The sequence below is a fragment of the Coturnix japonica genome, chromosome 6 (genome assembly GCF_001577835.2).
Source record: "Coturnix japonica isolate 7356 chromosome 6, Coturnix japonica 2.1, whole genome shotgun sequence".
NCBI lineage: Eukaryota > Metazoa > Chordata > Aves > Galliformes > Phasianidae > Coturnix > Coturnix japonica.
In genome coordinates, this window is record NC_029521.1 from 20,955,769 (window position 1) to 20,971,257 (window position 15,489).

General features: G+C 47.8%; 1 protein-coding gene across 7 annotated transcripts in view; it reads right to left on the reverse strand.

The window, feature by feature from the left end:
- SH3PXD2A (SH3 and PX domains 2A) overlaps positions 1–15,489 on the reverse strand; it is a 223,760-nt gene that overhangs the window by 98,257 nt on the left and 110,014 nt on the right. Inside the window, exon 1 of one of the 7 annotated variants that reach the window (XM_032445345.1) lies at positions 14,411–14,487. The exons of 5 other annotated variants lie outside the window; for them this stretch is intronic. In XM_032445345.1, the coding sequence (XP_032301236.1) occupies positions 14,411–14,412 (2 nt within the window). In that variant the 5' untranslated portion in view covers positions 14,413–14,487. Of the gene's footprint in view, positions 1–14,410; positions 14,488–15,489 lie in introns of those variants that run through there. One more of the 7 variants, XM_032445344.1, reaches the window with a different exon arrangement.

Sequence of the window (15,489 nt, forward strand, 5' to 3'; positions counted from 1 at the left end):
GAAGTGCTGCCACTGCTGTCCAGAGAGCAGTAGGTGCCCCATCGCTGGAGGTGCCCAACGCGAGGTTGGATGGGGCTCTGGGCCCTGATCTGGAGGTTGTCAAGGAGGCTGGAACTCAATCTTTAAGGTCCCTTCCAACCTAAGCCATTCTATGATTCAAGGACTGAGCATCCCATGAGTGAATGGCAATGCCTTTTTTGGTACTGTGGGCATGAAATAATAAAAAAAAGACCTTGACTTCCAGACAGCGTGAGAGTTTGTCTCAGTGTCAGTGCTTGCTTCGTTCTGAGAAGGAAACAAAGGAAAACAGTGCCGCTATTAAAAGGGCAAATCAAAAGATCATACTGACCTCAAATACAAGCCTATCAACTCACACAAAAACAGCCCTCATCATTCCAACTGGCTTTCTAAGGTGACCAGAATTTAATATTTAGTACTTCTGGAAAAAAATAAGGGAGGATCATTCCCTTACAGGCATTAAAAAGTGCATTGTGTGTTATGTAAATGGTGTCAAGGCACCCTGAGTACAGAAGAACATCACACACTATGAAACAGTGCAACCTTTGAACAGGGCACAAATTTTGCAGTCCAGTTTACATACAAATTTGGATGCTGTTCAGACCAGCTCACACAAAAGCAGCCAATTTCTCTTTGTTCCTTTTATGTAACTCCTTTCCAATTCTCAATCCAGACATTAACTTTTAATTCACCTTGTACACCTCCAAAGAGGGTGTGTGTCTTTTGCTCTCCGTTCCCAGTACTGCCTCTGAATTCAGTGCTATTTTGAATAACTTCTCATTGCTGTAAATTAGCATGACATCCAAACTAGAATCCAGGCACATCAGCATGAGATGAAGTGGCAGTGATTACGAATCAGAACATGCAACTACGTTCCGTGGTCAATAATCTACTTATTAACAATTTCTTCCCCACTCATCCTCTGGGACAGAAGCTAATTCCTGCAATGGGGCAGTTCTGTGTTCCACCAGCTGCCTCTCCAGCTGCAGCCATTCTGTCCTCCAGGATTTATACAGGGATAAATAGTCAAACCCTTCTTGTCCTGCACTGTGGGGCAGAAGGGATCTGCCAGGTCGCCTCTGAGGCATGTCCTTATCTAACTAGCAATATCATGTGCAACACCAAAAACTCAGCTCTTTATTTCATGCAGCTAAAATAAAAACCCTTCAAGCTCTGCAATGCATCCCATCCATTAGCAGAGCCTGGGGAGCTGTGCTGAGACCTAGCTCACAATTAGATAAAAGCTTTTCCTTTTAAATCACTGTCCAGAAGAAATCAAGGCTCTGGAACAGTGAACTCCACATACATAAGAGGTCAGGCACATCCCTGATGCTAGTTATTTATGTGCCGTTGTTTTACAGTGAAGGTGTTTTGGTAGGTAATGACTTGCTTCATTTCTATGCCATGATAATTATGCTGAGATACTTCTCTCAGTAAAGACACAGAAAAGACAAAGTGCTCCAGTTTTACCAAAGAAGAAAAACTTCAAAAACAATGTTGTGAAAATATTAGTGTAGAGCCCTGTGTGTACCAAAACAGCCCTGGGAGGGTGATGGAAGGGAAGGGAAGGGAAGGGAAGGGAAGGGAAGGGAAGGGAAGGGAAGGGAAGGGAAGGGAAGGGAAGGGAAGGGAAGGGAAGGGAAGGGAAGGGAAGGGAAGGGAAGGGAAGGGAAGGGAAGGGAAGAAGGCATTTGGGGCTACTTCTTTGCCCTCAGGGTCTAAAGTCCAACTCATCAAAAGGCAGCTGGGCAATGACTCACCGAATCATAGAATGGCTTAGGTTGGAGGGAACTTTAAAGATCATGTAGTTCCAACGCTCTGCCATGGGCTGGGTGCCACCCACCAGATCAGGCTGCTCAGGATCCCAACCAGCCTGGCCTTGAATGTCACCAGGGATGGGGCGTCTACAACCCCTCTGGGCAGCAGTGCCAGGCCAGGACCTCAACACCCTCTGAGTTAAAAAAAAAATCTTCCTAACATGTAACCTAATGGAGCACCTGGCCTAGGTTTCCATTTCTTGGTCTCTCACCAATTCTGATTCAGCTGGGTGACCTTCATCTTATGCCATATTGGGAATTTAAAAATACACCGCACCTCAGAAAAATATGTCAGTGCTCAGGAATAGGAAAAGCAGGTTGTGGGTGGGTGGGAGTAACCTCACAGTATATTCATATAAAATTCTGAGTGACAGTCCTAAATTCCACTCTTTGGAAAGCAGATTTTTCAGCACTTCAGATACTAAATGCAGTTATTATCATAGGCTGGAAGCAGAACCATTTTAAGAGAGAGGGGTCGCTTTCAATTCAGTTTTTAGGATAAAGATATTTTATTTTTTTTTTTGTGGGTTTTATAGACGTAATTATTTTACGCTTAATCCCAGGTTTTCACTGGTAATGTCATGCCCAATTTAGAAGATACAAGCATTGAGTGACTTGGCGTGGGGATATACTCAAACAAAGGAAAAGAAACCGCTTACAATTTATGACACGCTTTGATAGCCGCGACTTAAAAATGCCATTGATTCATTCCAGAAAATGTTACAATAACAAGCGCAAGACTAACGACCTGATGTCTTGTCAGAGATGTTCACAGGTCAGATAAAACGACCACGTTCTATCGGCAGGATCCAGCCTTTCAAAGACAGCCCTGTTTGAGCTTCTCCCAGGCTTTGATCCCCGCAAGCCGTACGTCAGCACCGTCCTCCCAAAAGCCGGCCTCATACTGAGGGGTTTCTGCCGACACACTTTCTGAAATCCTTTTGGGCTGCCCTACCTTCTGTCCGCCTCCGTCCTGCACACCCAAGCTGTTTCCTGCTTTACAAAGAAGCAGCGAGAGAAGGGAAGAAAACCTTCAGCCCACATCGGGGCTTGCCAAGCAGCTGGTGAAGAATAGCCCTAGAAAAACTGATTCTTAAACAACCGTTGAGGAAGATTCGTCAATTTAAGAGGAGTGGGGTGAGATCATCCACTGCCTCCTGTTGTCTTTTGGCTGAAAGCAGCCAACGGACAGCTGGATTGCCCCGGATCCTGCACTTAAACACATTTGCGGAAATATTTGTGTTTCATCATCATGTTGCATTTTTCTCCTCATCTCAAAGCCCTTCCCTCAGCACACTCCGGGGTTTCCAAGCCTGTATCACATCCCTTCACACCTGCTGCGGTCTGTTCACATTTAACATTGAACAGAGCGTGTGAGCAGTAACAAATACTTCTCTCACTGTATTTAGTGTCTCCTTTGCTCAGCAAAGTTCTCTGTTTTTTCAGAATTCCCCGTTACTTAAAATTATTGGCAATCCAGTCTGGAGAAATGAAGCTCAATAGGTGCTCTGAGGATGTGATCCCAGGAGCTCAGCAGCATGGAGCACATTGCACCAACACAATCAGGCAATGTACAACAAATTACAGTTGGGTGACACCAGCAAGATCTCAGCAGCACCTGCACACCTTGGTCACTTCATTTGCTCTGGACAAGGCTGTGTTTCTCTGGGAACAGAGGCACTTGTCCCTCCACCTCCACACTACCAACTCATGCTACCCATATGGTCTGCACAGAGATGGTGCAGGCAGCCCTATGTGATGGGAAGGGAACTGCTGCAGTTCCTTAAAATAACCTGAAAGACAAATGAGGTTTTGCTGGGACTCTACCACCTGTCTTTACATGGGCATTGCCAAAATTCCCCCACTGGGCACTGAAGAACAGCAGCAGCAGCAGCAGCTCCTGTTCCAGCCCCTGGGACACACTGCAATCATATTTTGGGCTTTGGCAGTTTCACTCTTCATTGTTTGACACTTCTCCCCAAGAAAGATAGAGAGAGACATACACAGTGTGCATCGGCATGTGGATATTAGCTACGTGCTGGGAGGCAGCTCCACTGGGGTGACCAGCAGACACAGCCTTACCAAGGCCCACATGCTTGCTGGCTCCTGGTTGCCATTCCTGCCCAAGCTCCCCAGCTGCGCCTGCCTCTGCATTCTCAGCTGTTCAACAACCGGAGACAAACACGTGTCCCCTCCTGGCAATGGATTCTGTGGTACACAGGCTGCTCAGCAGCGTGTGGCTGACTCCTGTAATGGGGCCTGCATGAATCAACAAGCATGGGGGACACGCTCAATCCCTGGGCCCTGGCAAAAGTCAGTTTTGTGCCACGTTTGCTGACCTCTGCTCTCTGCCCACTGAGTCCCATTGTGGCTCATTTGGCCCTGGTTCCTGCTCCATTCCAGGCTCCTTTCCTTGATGCACTACCACACACCTCCTCATCTCCCTGCGTGTGAGTCACTCTGGATCGCCAGACCTACAGAGGAGCAGGGGCTGGTGATATCTCCACTGAGCACTCATAGCCTGGCTGGCCATGGTTCCCAGTCCAGGGATCATTTTTCAGGCAGGTTGTGGCTCATCACCTAGGCCTGGCGGCACCTAGCCATTGTGGGACAGGGCTCAGACACATCATCATCTCTTGCATCCTTTCCCCTTTCCAACTAGAGTCAGTCACAACACAGATGGACTTGAGCCAGACCCACAGGGACATCAAGCTTGGGCCCAAGCCCAGACACCGAGGCTCTGCTTTGTCTCTGTCTCAGAATGAAGCACTGCAAAAAGCAACTCTTGGGACACCGCAGTGACCCATTCAAATTAACAGGGTTAAATCATGCTAGTGCAAGCCACCGACTTCAAAAGATTTATACAAGGGAAGAATCTGAAGCCATTATTTTTCTTCTTTGTGCCTTTCAGGAAGATGATCTACTTTCCAGACCACGGTGCTCACCTTACACTTTGGTCAGCCAGCCTTGCTAACAACCTTCTCACCGGTCTTTTATTTCGTGGGCTCCTCTTCCAACCAAACAGCTCCAAGAGCTGCTCCCCAGCCTTGCTTTTCCCTGCACAGAACAGCCCTCGTGTATTTCTGACTGGCCTAATCTATTTTCTCTATCAGGTGCATGTAAATACAAAGAGGAAAAAAAAAGAACAAAAGTAAAGTGTCTTTAGAGAATCAAGGAGGTTTACAGACACGCATTTCTCCTGTACTCGAGGATGCAAGTAAAAAGTGCAGGCACATGCAACAAGGGGTATCCTGTACCTCTGAAAACTGCCATGCATGAGACTTGAGCATGATTGATGTATGTATGTCCCATATACTTTGCTGTAATTGGAAGCACTTGTAGTTAAGGCAGTGTAGGAGACCAATGAGACAGGCAGAGAAAATCTCATATGTAAAAGATATAAGCTCCCAGCTATGCTGTGATCTGCAAGCCAGTCCTGCTCCTGAGATGGCTCATTCAATAAGAACGCCAAGGAAGATGGCCTTCACCCTTTTCAGCAAAAAGCTCAATAACCTTATAAAACATAAATCAAGACTGTAAAAATTGGCAGATGATTTGATAGGAAGAAGTTGCCTTTTGGGGACTGCTTTGTGCCTGCCAAATTCACCCAGACACAGATCCACATATGGATTTCTAACCTCTCCAGGTTTCAGTGGTGATTACAGCAGAGACTGTGGTATGAACCATGCTAGACACATTATTTTAGGGGAGCTGATTCATTAGAAGTAGACAATGAAAAGCTCAGGGGTTATTTGGTCCCACCTCCATAGTTCCCAGGTATTCAGCTCTGGGGGTTTTGGCACAGGAAAAGCAGACTTGAAATTCAGATCCTGACCTGGTTTCAAACTTTGCTGAAAGTGTGGAGGTGTGCAGGTCTGGGATTTTGACTACTAGCTCCCTAAAGAGGCAGCAAACTTCTTGGGGTGAGGCGGTGAAGGATGGAAAGAACCGGTGTTATTTCGCTTTGCTCTGAATGCAACTCAACCATCTGTGCAGTCACTGCACTGTGGAGCCTTGAAGGAGCTACAGAACAGTCTGACTGCAGCCAGTGGCTGAGCAGCAGGTCCTGCCAGGCTGACACATCCTGCTGGTACTGCTCAGACCTCGGGGAGAAATGCCACCTGACAGCTGCTTTCCATCTGCAAAGCATCAGTCCCATCATGTCTCTGCTAGAGCCTTTCACTGCCATGGTCAGACATACACCAACAATGCCTCAGGATGAGTAACAGGCTGAAAGCAAAAGTGCAGAGCGATCGGGAGCTGCACAAAGCTGCTTGTAAATGTACAAGTGGCATGCTTCCATCATAAAAAACCCGTTATCACGCTGCATTCCGTGAGATAGCAGCAGGCAGCGTGCAATGCTCTGTGCTCCCTCTGCTGGTTGCAGTCACAGCGCTCAGCATCATCCAGGTGCTTCGGGATGCTTTGTGCTCTGCTGGAGGTGCCATGAATCCCTCTGTGAGCTGTGCCAACATCTGTGCAGGCATCGCCTGTGAAGTAAGACCTGCTCTGCCAGGATTTATGCAGGTAAGGAATAAAGGTGACAGCCCTGTGTGAAAGATGAGGCATGGCACAGAGCTGCAAAGGAGCAACCTCCAGCTGGGACCAAGAAGCCCCTGCTGCTGCCTCCATGAAATGCAATCCGTCACAGTGCACCAGGCACACAGAGGACATGCTGGGCTGGGGAGGGGAACTGCTCCAGAAACAAAAACACAGTTCTGTTACAGGCACCACTTGCCTAGGTATTAGGAAATAGGTATTTCCAAAGCGTAATTTTGATGGCATTACTCTATCACCAGCAATACTTCAGAAATTCAGAATCAGAAAGCTCAAAATTGCTGTTACCCATCAGCCACAGGCACCCCAACAGCAGCTGATCTGAGAGCTACAGTACAGTGAGCCATGCACAGACACAGAGCAGCTCACAAAGAGCAGTAACATCGATTCATTCTCTGCAGCAGAGAGAAAACCTAAATTCAGGACTTCGAGCACCCTCCTCCCTCTCACCCCACAGGCCCTGTGCACATGCAGCCCCATCCAGCAAGGTTCCTGCTGAACCCTGCCCACTGACGGCACCAGTGGGCCCAGGACAGCTGGCACCTCCATCAAACAGCTTCCTGCTGAGTAAATCTTGAAGGCTAACAAGCTTTAAAAGTCTACCTGCAGACTTATTTTTCCTGTGTCACTTTTGATATAATGGGGGCAAAGCAGCCCACATATCTTTTACAGCATCAGGCAATTTAATTTCTTGCTTCTCTGCTGATCTCTAAGTAGACACAGCTCTTCTGATGTCTTGGTCCATGTTTTAAAAGGATGTGGCAATCACAGCAGCTTAGAAATGTGCATACAATTAGTAATGCTAATACAATTAACAGTGAAAGGCTTACACTTGGATCACAAACACAGCTCTTTTCCAACCCAAGCCTTGCTAACAGGCTTCCAAGTAAATAGGTCAGATAGCAATACATGACTTCAGATAAAGAAAACTGATGTTTCAGACTCGGAGAATGCTTCAGAAAGCAGGGACTTGGCACTACCAGACAGATTAAAGATGTGATCACATTTCATACAGGGTAACTTGAGGCAAGGCTGGCCCGGGGACGCAGAGATTTGGAGCCATGGGTGGCTCTCACCCTGTGCTGGATGCAGCTCCAGAACCAGAGCCTGTCCCGCATGCAAGGCACACACACGCTCATAGCAAAGGATGAAAAATTCATGATGGAGTTTATTGCAAAACGCCCACTGAGGATCAAAGCTGCCGGCCCAGCCAGCCCCACATGCTGCCTTTTTGAATCTTCTAACATGGGAAAACACATCAAAAGCCTTGAAAGGAAAAAGGCAGGGAGCAGCACCTTAAGCAGACAGCCGCGATTGTGAAGGAAAGGGGTTTGTCAGCACTCTGCAAATACTATGGGCACAAAACCAGCTGGTTTCCCAGAAGAGAGAAAAGCCCACTTGGCCAAACCCAGAAACAATCACAGGCACATCCCAGGACAGGCTGGCACTGCAACAAGGGCAGCCCGTGCTACCGCCGGCAGAGGAGCTGGGAATGCTCAGCACTTCTGGGAACCAACCCGTTGATAAAAACAAAAAGGATTCAAGTAACTGGGCTGAGTTTGGAGCCACTTCTCAGGAACTTCAAAGACATTTGCCTTCCCAGACCTAGGAGACCAAAAGCATCTGGCTGAAACCAGCCCATGGCACAACCTGGCTCAGTGTTTCCATCACTGGAAGCTGCTCCCACATCCTCCTCTTTCCAGGTCCCAGCCACCTGCTCATGGGACAGCAGTACCTGACCTGGGCTGTGAGCTCTGGCTCCTCTGTTGCCAGGAGGCAGTGCTGTGGGTAGGCACCTGCTGCCCAGTGGGGATGGGAGCTGCTCCAGGCGCTGCTGAGCAGCACGAGGCGGTGGGAAGGGCAGTGACCCCAGGACTCCCAGCAGCAGCTGGACATGGCTCCGAAACCTCAAAAGCTGTTCAGGCTTTCAGTTCATAGTCGCAAATGTGTTTTTCCTCTTCAGATTGTTTTACCAGCAGTTCATAACTCTGTGGCTTGTGAACTGCCCGGCTCTGGGTCGGATGGTCTCGCACAACTGCAGAAGTCACACGATTCAGTCAGGCTAAAGAGGCCCAAACCCCACTACCCTTCCCCTGGGAGCTCTCATTCTTTCCTTTACTTGACCACTTAAATCTTCATTCTGCAACACTTGCAGCCTTGCAGTGAGCTTTCTATTTTACCCGCAAATGAAGAGCAATTTTCCTTCAGAGCAGCATTTGGAGGGATTTAATCGGAAATTTGTCCCTGTTCCATCATTTTTCAAAGGCTTTGCAGTTCCAGTCTGCTCCTCACTCTGGTTAAAGGGAGCAACTTGGAGAGCTGTTTGTCTGGAAGGGTCTGGCAGAGATCAGCTCAGCACAGTGAAAAGGGATCAATTGCTGATGGCCTGATTCCCATAAGGACAGTGTGAGAGCTGCAAACACCACACTGCTGGGGTTGGATGGATGGATGGATGGATGGATGGATGGATGGATGGATGGATGGATGGACGGACTGGCAGTAGATGGATGGAGGAACAGACAGCGGATGGATGGATGGATGATGGATGGATAACGGATGGATGGATAGATGACGGATGGATGGGAATCATACAGGACAAGTGAGTGCAGTCCTGCCACATAGGGAAGAGCTGTGCTTGAGAAGTCTGGTGAGAAATATCTCCTCTGAGATTTGCTGAGGAACATCAATGTGAATAAGAAGCAGCCCAGGAGAGCCTCAGCAGATGTGGGGTGGAGTTTAATCCTTGCAGGATCAACCAAGCAGGCCAAAAAGAGGATTAATATAGAGTTAGTGTGTCAGGCTGCACATGCAACACACTGGCAATACTACTTGGATGAAAGCAAACACCCAAATTAGGTGCTGACAACTCCCCTAACAGGATCACGCATGAAATCTGGCTGAGGGAAGAGCTGTCTCAATGATTTCACAACCAAAAATCCAAGAAAGCCAGTGACACCTTCCACTCTGAAGCTCACCAGAGTGCCACAGTACAGCCAGTGCTGGGGATGGGAAAGGTTTCCTTTTCCATGTCAGCTCTATAGCATCACGGATAGAGCAAGGATAGTCTTGTGATCAGCACACTCCCCAGGCCTGGGGAAAAGATTCAGTCCAGCACTGACTGCTGAAGAGACAATCAGATCCTCTTCAATCTCTTCCATATGCTTACAAATGTCTGATCCAGGTGTGGTTCTGGAGTTGTTAGTATTAGTGTCCAAGACTGTAAGTCTGCTTCCTCGCTGTTGCCTTCTCAAGTCTTAGATGCAAAGTTAACAAATACCAAAAAAAACCCCACAAAAACCAAACAACAACAACAACAACAAAACCCACCCAAAAAAATGAAAGTCTATCATAAGTCAGATGGAAAAAGATAGAGCTGTAACACCTAATAAGAAGCCAGGTGGAAAAGCTATTTCATCTCTGTTCATAGCAACATGCCACAGCTTTCCCGCTGCTGTCTAGGGGAATTCCTGCTCTCTGGGAGAACGGAGCCAAGAGCAAGCCAGCATCACTAGATGAGCATGGCAAGGGTTTGAGGCATGGCACATCCATGGCACATGATGTGCAGAATGCACACCAACACATGCCCAACATGCACATATCAAAGGCTCTAACTCCAACTCAGTGCCTTCTGCTGCACAGAAGCAGTGCATGCAAAGCACCACAGTGTGGCAGCAGCTGCCTGTAAAGCTCATAATCCAGAGCTTCCTTGTGCATGTCTGTACTCCAAAAGTGTGGTTGGGCACAGTCACTGCCCCTGAAGGTGTTCAAGAAACGTGAAGATGTAGAACAGAGGGACATGGTTTAGTGGGTTATATTGATAGTAGATGAACAGCCAAACTGAATTATCTTAGAGGTCTTTTTGCAACCTTAATGATTCTACAATTCTATGACTGTACAGCAAAGGAATGCCCCGACAGACTGGTGATTTTAAACAATGCAACAAAAGCAGCTTTGCTAAAGGTAGGAGAGTTCTGCAAAAATCACCGAGTGCAAACCTTAAAAGTCATCTTGTGTTTTTCTTTTGGCCAGACTAATCTGTAGTCATCTGTGAAATTTTAGCATTGACACTCATTTTAAAACCTAAAGTCAGATAGAATGACAGTGAGCTGCAGCTGTGCTAGCAACGCTGTACACAGGTACAAGTATATATACAAGCACACAGAAGGGAACAAAATATTATGGGGTAGATGAAGACGAGTAAGCTCTGCATGGAGCCCAATGAGCTCCCTGCTGAGCTGCTCAGCCTTCCCAACCCTGCAGCAGTGGGGCTGCTCTATAGGCACCAGGTGCTGACTTGCCTCTGCATCTCACGCAGCTTGGGCAGCGTTTCCCTCCGTGCTGCCAGCCCACAGCATGCTCAGGTATCTGCAGGCAAAGCTGGCACGGGGTCAAGGCTCTTGTTTCAGGGGCAGGAAAAGTGGGACGGGCTCCTCTTTGGCTGTCCCCACCAGGGCTGTTTGCTTGTGATAAGATCCAGCCCCAGCGCTCAGCTCCATTGCAGGAAGTTTGTTCCCATCGCCTCATTTCCCACCTTCCTCCCCTCTCCCTGCAGGCTGGGAAGGTCACAGCACAGGAAGGAGGCACTGAGGAGCTGCCACCCTCTTCCCAGTGGCCCCAGTGCCTGCGGTAGGACCCCAGCACAGCGCTTCAAGGAGCAAAGCCTTAAGGGACAAACTCCAGCAGTGATTAGAAGAAGACAGAAATTAGTGGTTGAGGATGAACCTTTTCAAACAGTAATAAAAGAATAAATCATAGTCTCATAGAATCATAAAGACTGGAAAGGACCGATAAGCTCATCTTGATCACCTCTAGGGATGCAGCACCCCCAGCTCTGGGCAGCAGCACCAGCACCTCACCTCCTTCTGAGTGATAAATTCCACCTAACATCTCACCTAAATCTCCCCTCTTTTAGTCTAAAACCATTCCCCATTGTTCTATCACTATCACACCTGGTAAAAAGTCAGTCCACCATCTGTTCATACAATCCTCTAAAGTTTTGGAAGGTCACAATGAGGTCTCCCCAGAGCCTTCTTTTTAATCTTTTCGCCCATTGCCACCATTACCACACCCCTCCAGAAGAACAGGAAGGGTCACCCTCACATCTGGGAGGTGGAAGCAGCTCTCTGGCTGTTAGTGTCAGCACCTGATGCTTTCTGTGAGCTGTACACAGGTTCAAGCTCTTCTCAAAGGTCAGAGCAGTGGCAACACCCAAAGCGCAGTGGCAGGGGACAGAGTAAGCCCTGTACTGTGCACAGAGCTGCATATACCTCGAAAAACCTAAGCCAAGACAAAGTGAACCCTTTGGCATTACAAATGCTACAGCCCATTGCAGAGTGCTGGTGCTGCCCAATGTTTACATTTCTCCTCCCAATGTCTCTGTTTGACCCAAGGGATGTCAATAGCCTCAAGGTCAAAAAGAGGAGAGTGCAGCAAAAGGGATTTCTTCCTTAAATGACCTTCTACTAAATGCATTATGTTTTACAGGCCATAGGAAAAACCTCCATCTGGAGAAAACCATCGTAGAAGGTGCTGTCAGCCCAGCAGATGCCCTTTTCCTCCCCCTGCTACACCACAGTATCTTTCAATGTCCCCACATTCCTGAGGAGCTGGGCCTAAAACTTGAATACTTCCATCCCCAAAAGGCTTGCAGTAGGTGCTGTCATGCATTCTTCACATGTGCAGCATCCAGCACTGGGCTCTGAGCAGGAGAATTCTCTGAACACTGTAATAGGTTTCACTCCTATAATAGCACAGCAGTAACCCACAGTTTAACCCTTAGTCTGAAGCGATAGGGAAGGAAGAGAAAAACATCCATTTTTATAGCCATGAGCAATCCAGCTCTGCTTTTAAATGCATGTTTTCTTCCCTTCTTTTTTAGCTGTTTTCCCCCAAGTGAAACATTTGGGCTGATAAAGAGAGAACATCCAGATTCTATTCCCAATAAAAAACAAGCTCGCTCTCAGCAGTGTCTGAGTGTGTAGCAAACTAAGAAATGAACAATGACCAGCACAGACTTTGCAGTGTCAGATTCCTGCTGCTTCTGCACTGACCCCTCCCTCCCAGCTCTATCCCCTTCTGCCTTCTCCTTCCCCCTCCTGTATCTCTGTGAAGCCTCTGCTATTTCAGCACGCTCCCAGCAGTTATACATTATTGATGCTATATGTTACATCGAGCCTAATGGCCGACCCAACTGGGGGCCTGCTTGTCTGTGGCAGAAACTCAAAACTGATTGTTTCTGCCCTGAAACTCACTATCTGAGTATCCAGATGTGCAGGGAAGAGGGAGCAGAATGCCCAAATGGAACAAACTCAGTGCTGGCAGAGAGCACAGCAGTAAGGCTGTGTTCTTCTGGGGTGAGAGTGATTAGTGGTAAAAAGTGAAGGGACAGTGCTAGGAGATACAGGAGGAAGAGGATGCCATGCAAAGGAAAGCCAATGACTGAATGGCAGGAAGTTCCCTGAAGGTTCCAAGGTCTTGGCCCGGCTGCTTTTACAGCTGTTAGCACCAGCTACAGCCTGGCTGGCTTTCCCTTTCTCTTTCCTTGGGCCATCTAGGACAGAAGAGAGCAAGGACACCGAGCCGTGGGTCCATGGCACTCTCCCAGCAGCACACCCACTCCTTACACACTGCAGTGGCTGTGAATGGCTCTCAAAGGAAGGCAGCTGAGGCTCCTTCTCAATTCTACCCCTGTGACCTCAGATCAAGCAGCACTGAACAGCCAACCAAACAGAACTGAAGCCAACAACCCCAGAAAGCTGAACCCAGAAACTCATCTCAAACGCAGCAATGGCTGCCCCAGTTCTAACGATCCCCTTGAAGGCTCTTCTGCATCTCAGCTAAGCACAGTAATGCTGCGTTACATTTATTCAGACCATATGTAATACACACAAGAGCCCATAAAAGCTTAAACAGCACAATAAACATTTAGAAAAGTGCAGTGACCAGATTTACGGGACTTGGATACCCGCCAGCATGACCCACCAGAATCAGATCCTGACGTTTTGTGTAAGCACAAGATGTACACACAACACACACAAGCACACATCGGTGTGCTGTTATCCCCTAAGAAAGATAAGTAGCCCCCAAAGCCCATCTCCAGCACTGGAATCTCACGGTCTTCCACTGTTACTGAGTGGGATTAGTTTAAATCAAGGCCATAAAGAAGGTCTTGGCAAGGAGCAGTTGACGTAGCATGACAAAACTTCATCCCAGAACACACAGTAAAATTGAGAAAGAGGGAAAGACGAAAAGATTTAGACACTTAATTTCCATTAAAGGGAAGATGAGCCTTTCTGCAGAAAGAGGGCTTTGCTTTGCCAAATTCTATGCTAATTCTCCTCCACGGGGATGATGCGATACCTCCTGTGCCACCTACCAGGCTGGAGGAGAAGGGATGATGGCTCAGCAGAAGGGAAGAGGTGTGAAGTGATGACGGATCTTAAGGGCTATAAACCAATAGCATTTGTCCCAAGAATCCCAAAGCATCTTGAGAGAGAGGGAGAGCAGCGCTGGAATGTAAAAGCTCCTCTAATTTTCAGTGAAACAGTTGAAAGAATTTTAATTTACTGATATGTTGGGTGTTTTTTGACTCATTTTCTTCTACTTATAATAACATCTAAAGCTAAACACAGTATTCTGCCCACTTAGAGTTTCTGTCAGCTCACGGAGACTCTGCACAAACAGGAGTTCATAGAACTACAGAAGTTAACACAGATGTGAGTATCCCGTGCTCAGGACAGAAGTCCTGGCTCTGTGTCTCGAGCAATAAAACGCAGCTGGGGCACAACCTCAGCCTTACAGCAAAAGGAAAGAGATAAAAGAACGGCGATACTGCTTTTGAGAAATCTGCTTCATTTGTTATGATAAAGGAGAGCATTAAGCATTAGCTGGCAAAAGATGGAAGGAGCTGCCCACCTCCCACACACAACTTCCCAGAAAATGTATTTACAAGTTTAAGACGAGCTGCTACGTTAAGTTATACAAAAGGAAGACCAAAGCATGACGACAGATTTACTTACATGAGGCTGAGGATGTAAAGATGCCCCTTGCTATTAAGGAACTGGCTCAGAAGCACTGCTCCCTTTGCTGGTTATCACAGACAACAAGGCTGTTTGTGCTCATCAGCCACGCAGGGAGGTGGGCAGTGCCCTGCAGCTGAGGACAAAGGCTACATGCACAGGCACATTCCCTCACCCACTGGCACGAGGGGGTAGTCAGGCAGCAAAGGATCTATCCGAGGGAGATGCGCTTGTGTTAGCTCAGCAGCCAGCAGGCATCACAAGGGTTATGGCTGCAAAACACCAACAGGCAGAGGCAAAACAATACCAGCACATTTCTGAAGCATCCCTTTTCCACCTGCCTGGGATGGTGACTTGCTGCCCAAGTACTCATATGGCCCAGCCAAGCCTCTCCCTGCCAACAGCCCCACAGATGGAAGCCTGAATCTAGAGGGCATGTCCAGCACAGCCACCATCAGCAAACACAGCTGCAAAGGACAGAGGTAGCAATGGCAGAGGAGGCAGCCAACACAGGGAGCATCATGAGATGCATAGGGCTGCTTCTGCACAAGGGTTTGCAGATGGAACAATCTGGCCAGAAAGTAGGAATCTGGGACTAAGGAGCAGGGCCCTCTCCAGATAACGTCCTGATGTATGGAGCAGTATGGACTTGTCTTTGTTTCTCTACTGCATAGCTATCTGCTGTTCACTGCAGGAGAGTGATCTTCAATGAGATAATTTGCACCAGTTTGGTGTATGCAGATGATAGGTTGAGTCTTGAGCTAAAGATCCCTCTTCGCATGCTCACATGCAAGAAAAGAATGCTTTCATTTGGAGACATTTCATAGCACTCTGAATCCCAGTCCCCTTGTAACTTCATTTCTCAAAGTCCCTTTGCCCTGTTATCTTCACATACAGCACTTCCAAAAATCTGACATGGAAACTGATCCATTCCTGCAGACCCAGGGAGCTGCAGATCACCAGCTCAACCAGCGGGAGTGCTGATGGGACAAGCAAGTATGCTGAGCGTCACAAGGTGAACCAAAAAGCGCGGCCTCCTGGCCTCTGTCTCAGGGCTGGTGACCTTTACAAACCACTTT